The 4774-nt window shown below is 48.1% G+C and overlaps 2 protein-coding genes across 2 annotated transcripts; both read right to left on the reverse strand.

Annotated features, from left to right (window-relative positions):
- Positions 1–32: 32 nt before the first annotated feature.
- On the reverse strand, positions 33–3010 carry LOC125527993 (B3 domain-containing protein Os06g0194400-like). The gene is made up of 5 exons (XM_048692506.1): positions 3003–3010; positions 2623–2890; positions 2336–2542; positions 1195–1254; positions 33–243 (listed from the first exon to the last, which is right to left on the reverse strand). The coding sequence occupies exons 1-4, from the start codon at positions 3008–3010 to the stop codon at positions 1210–1212; spliced, it is 528 nt and encodes a 175-aa protein (XP_048548463.1). The 3' UTR covers positions 33–243; positions 1195–1209.
- Positions 3011–3200: 190 nt separating this feature from the next.
- Positions 3201–4453, reverse strand: LOC125527992 (B3 domain-containing protein Os06g0194400-like). Its single transcript, XM_048692505.1, has 2 exons — positions 4126–4453; positions 3201–3357 (listed from the first exon to the last, which is right to left on the reverse strand). The coding sequence occupies exons 1-2, from the start codon at positions 4248–4250 to the stop codon at positions 3201–3203; spliced, it is 282 nt and encodes a 93-aa protein (XP_048548462.1). The 5' UTR covers positions 4251–4453.
- Positions 4454–4774: the final 321 nt, after the last annotated feature.

A 4774-nucleotide genomic window follows, 5' to 3' on the forward strand; every position in this document is an offset into this window, starting at 1 on the left:
GGGGGGGGGGGGGGGGGGGGGGGGGGGGCAAATTGACAAAACGACAACACCATTTAAATTGTTCGTCCACATAACGAATCAACAAACTTTACAAGATGCCGACAGTTACCATACGACTTGCAATCACACGAGAGATTCTAATAATGCCTGACAGTAGCCATACATACATAACTAACCGCTGAGATAGTGCAGATTTCTGAACTGTGCTAGTTCAACACAAGTTGACATGAAGCAACCAGGAGCCTGCAGAGTTAGAATTCACAACATTAGCCATTTGCAAACTTGTTGGGGTTTCAGTTGAGGGTAGATCTGAATCACTAAAAGAGCCAATATCAACAGATAAGCAACAGGGCATGTAATAAATATAGTAAGCTGAAACGGTTTGACCGCGGACATCAAGGTCACACTCAAACAATTTGTTGCGTGCATTCACTCATGAAGAGGTCAAGAGATCAATAAAATCTTTGTTTTAAACAACAGAACACAGCTTAGATGATATGGGAAGCTAGTAGTGCACTAGTTTTTCCAACATCAGCCTTTTAGGTTGATACAAGGGAAACAAATTAACGTCTACATGTGTGCAAAAGTGAACTAAACATACAAGGAATATGAGTGCCAGACTACAAATTTATCCAGAAAAAATGAGTGCAAAGTTTAAGTACTGATGTCTCAGGAAGGGCCCAGCAGAATCCTGCATGGAGCATCTAATCCAATAAAATGTGTTGCTACACACAAATCTATCAGTGCCGCGATTCAGTATATTCCTATAAATGTCAACAGACTTTTGGCCGCAAAGAAGCATATTCTCCTAAAGAGGTTAACTTTCTCTGAATGAAATGCGATGCTCCGATTTCACAAAGTTAGCAGAACGTATTTCAGCAAAAAAAGAAGCAGAAAGTAACAAAATAAGCTTGAAATTGGGCTGATCAGCAATCCGAAACCAAAGGGGAAATGAGAGAAAGTGCAGTTATTTTCCATCTCCACGAATCTACGATACTGCTCAGTTATTACCAAACTGAACTGTGTTTCCTTCATCACAGTTCAGTTTGGTAATAACTCATAAGCAGTTTTATAAGTTTACTGTTAAGTGAACTTGGCCCATACATTACACAGAAAAAAATAAAGGGACTCGTTTTTGTTAAACATCGAATTCGGGACTTCAACCAATGGAGACCATTGATAAGAACCCTGTACCTGCCGGCTGCTCCATTAATGCTCATTTTCATAGTACGAACTTGCCCTGAATATGTAGACCTGCAAAAGAAAAATACATAACAGAGGTTGCATAGTTAGCAGCATAGATAGACTTTTACCACAGTAATGCCTTACAAAAAAGGATCCTCCAGGTAATGGAAGGTCAATGGAAGGCAGGCTCAAGAGGCAAAACCTGATATTTAGAACTTAGAACCCTTTCCTATATCTGCTTGGGATGGAGGACTTTTAACATGGATGTTGAAGAAATCATATTCCTTGCAAATTTCATGTACAACCAAGCATTTGAAACAGCTCCGTTCTCATACTTTGTGTTGTGAATAACGAGACATAGTTTCCTAGTTACAATTATTTGTGTAAGTAGATATGGGTGGACCAGTTTTCCCCATGTGATATTTTAGAGACTTCACATCATTACTAGAAGGATTTGCCCGTGTCAGTTGCACCAAGGATCATCACAATTATCCATCAATGACATGTTTCACCATCTAAATTGCAATTATATGCAACCATAACATGAAAAGTACTACCAATAGCAGTCCCCAACATCAAGGCCAAACTCTGGATGCTTCGCAGCACGAACACCTGTGAGAGCTGCCTCTACAGGCCCACCCCCTTCATGTTTGATCTAGACAGTGTAGAGTATCCCTACAGTTTTTTGCTCTTTCTTTTTCGAGTTCTTGTTTTGTTTTGTAGGTTGCCATTTTTTTTTGTCAGTTAGACTGAGTCAGATCAAGGAGGCGAAGCTTTGGGTGTGTGCAGGTGCTGCAGGGCTCAGGGTGTGTTTACCTGGGGCTTGGGATGTCCACTGAGCCTTGCATGCTGTGTTGCTCTGTGTAATGTGTTGTATTGTATCTGACCTCATCTTTGGGTTTGTAATTTTTTTTCTATCTTTTCAATACATGATACACAAGCTTTGCGTTTTCTCGAAAAGGACTTGCGCCTTTTCGGTGCCTTCATCTTATGAAAATGATGCGCATCTAGATACGTGCTTGGGAAATAAAGAAAAATACCATAAACCCCCAAGCAGATTTCACATTTCAGAACTTCTTAAGAATCATGACGCGGCATCTCAAACAACCACAGAAATTCAATACCATAGAAGACCAGCTAAGAATCTCACCTTGAACAATGCCCTCTTGATCAGCTGGAACACCAAGCAATCACCTTCAACTAGCTCATTGTCGATGGCAAACTCGCTCCACCCGGCGACAAGACTGCTACTGTGTGGACGATAGCTCACCTTAAACTCCTCCTCCTCCTCATCCACCAAAACCATTCTCATGCCATTGTCCGGGAGATGCTCCATGCTGAACTGTGCCGGGATATGCTGCCAGATACGCCACCATATCAATATCTAACAATCAATCCTCTCTCAGTACAGTAGATTAGTGGTAGTTTCTGCTTTACCAGCGAGGTAAGAGACTGTGGCATGGGTTTGACAAAGGTCGGGTAGTCGGAGCCTAGCTCATCCTGTAGCTCTTCGGCCTTGGCGATGGCGTACGCATGATCAGGCTTTACTTCCTTCTGCTGCCGTGGTTTCCCGGTGCCCAGCTTTACATGAGAATAATTCTTATATTCGTTAGGAAAACAAAATGGGATCCTTGGGAGAACCACCTCTTGAGTGGTGGAGTGCCTTAAGTGGAAATTTAGTGAGATTTGCGGGTTTATTCCAGGTCTTCATCAGTTACAACATACCCCATCCTTTCCTTTTTACTTCACATATTAGTTTTGTGTTAAGTCAAATCAAATTTTACAAAGTATATGACCAAATTTAATACTAAAAAAACATCAACATCTACTATACTACTAAATAAAATACAAAATGAAAATGTATTTCCTGATGGATCTAATGATATCGATTTGGTATTGTGACTGTTGATTTCTTTTACTATATACTTATTACTAGTCAAACTCCATAATTTTGACTTGACTTAGGGTTAAAAAGAAACGGCGGGAGTATTAGATCTTATTTTGAACTAATTCGGCTACGGGCCCCTTAGTTGCGGAGCACGTACATTGTCGCGGTAGTCGGGCTGCTCGGGGAGGGTGGCGATCCGCCCGGACCGCCGGGGCGGGGCGTCATCGGCGGCGCCCCGCGGCTTCGGGGCCTTCCTCTTCTGCGACACCAGCCAAACGAGACTGCTCAAAACAGGAAGACATACAGGAGCAGAGGAACGGCGAGGAGGGTGGCGCGGATCTGACGGGCCAGCCTGGGCTTGACGGCGGCCCCGCGGGCGGGCGGGGGGGGGGGGCGTCAGCGGGGGCGTCCCGCGGCTTCGGGGCCTTCCTCTTCTGCGACACCAGCCAAACGAGACTGCTCAAAACAGGAAGACATACAGGAGCAGAGGAACGGCGAGGAGGGTGGCGCGGATCTGACGGGCCAGCCTGGGCTTGACGGCGGCCCCGCGGGCGGGCGGGGGGGGGGGGCGTCAGCGGGGGCGTCCCGCGGCTTCGGGGCCTTCCTCTTCTGCGACACCAGCCAAACGAGACTGCTCAAAACAGGAAGACATACAGGAGCAGAGGAACGGCGAGGAGGGTGGCGCGGATCTGACGGGCCAGCCTGGGCTTGACGGCGGCCCCGCGGGCGGGCGGGGGGGGGGGGCGTCAGCGGGGGCGTCCCGCGGCTTCGGGGCCTTCCTCTTCTGCGACACCAGCCAAACGAGACTGCTCAAAACAGGAAGACATACAGGAGCAGAGGAACGGCGAGGAGGGTGGCGCGGATCTGACGGGCCAGCCTGGGCTTGACGGCGGCCCCGCGGGCGGGCGGGGGGGGGGGGCGTCAGCGGGGGCGTCCCGCGGCTTCGGGGCCTTCCTCTTCTGCGACACCAGCCAAACGAGACTGCTCAAAACAGGAAGACATACAGGAGCAGAGGAACGGCGAGGAGGGTGGCGCGGATCTGACGGGCCAGCCTGGGCTTGACGGCGGCCCCCCGGACGGCGGCGGGGAGGTGGTGCAGGCGCAGCTCCTCCAGCTTCCGCTTGTTCTCCTCCACCTGCCTCCTGCGCTGCTCCTCGTACGAGTTCGCCTCGGCCATTTTCGCCCCCTTTCTTGGTTTTGGGTTTGATTTTTCAGCGGAGGCGATGAACAAACCGCCGAGGGAGGAGGAGGGCAATCCAGAGGAGAGTGGGGAACGAGGGTTTTTTGGTTTCGGCGGGGAAGCAGAGGAGGAGGAGGAGGTTAATAAAGCCGTCAAAACCCGGGATGGAGTGATTTCATTCTCTCTTTTTGGAATCGGCATACGGCGCCACGGCCGTTCCCCCCCGCACATATTTCGTTTTTCACCTAATTCCACTTTTTTAACCCTAGTTTCACACGGTATTTATCTCATTTGGCAGTTTTTTTTCCATACTTTTACCCAATTTAATTAATTTCATGTCAAAAATACCCCACTAAAATTTGGAAAACGTTTAGATTCAACCGACTGATTTCTCTGGAAAACCAGTCGGGTCGCTCGCACGCCACGCCGCCTCGTGGTCCCGCGACGTCTCTCCTATCCTCTTCTTCCAAATCGAGCTCATCATGTTTCTCTCTTCTCTGTACGAGATGCGGCGCGGCCGC

Source organism: Triticum urartu, unplaced genomic scaffold (assembly GCF_003073215.2).
Source record: "Triticum urartu cultivar G1812 unplaced genomic scaffold, Tu2.1 TuUngrouped_contig_4553, whole genome shotgun sequence".
NCBI lineage: Eukaryota > Viridiplantae > Streptophyta > Magnoliopsida > Poales > Poaceae > Triticum > Triticum urartu.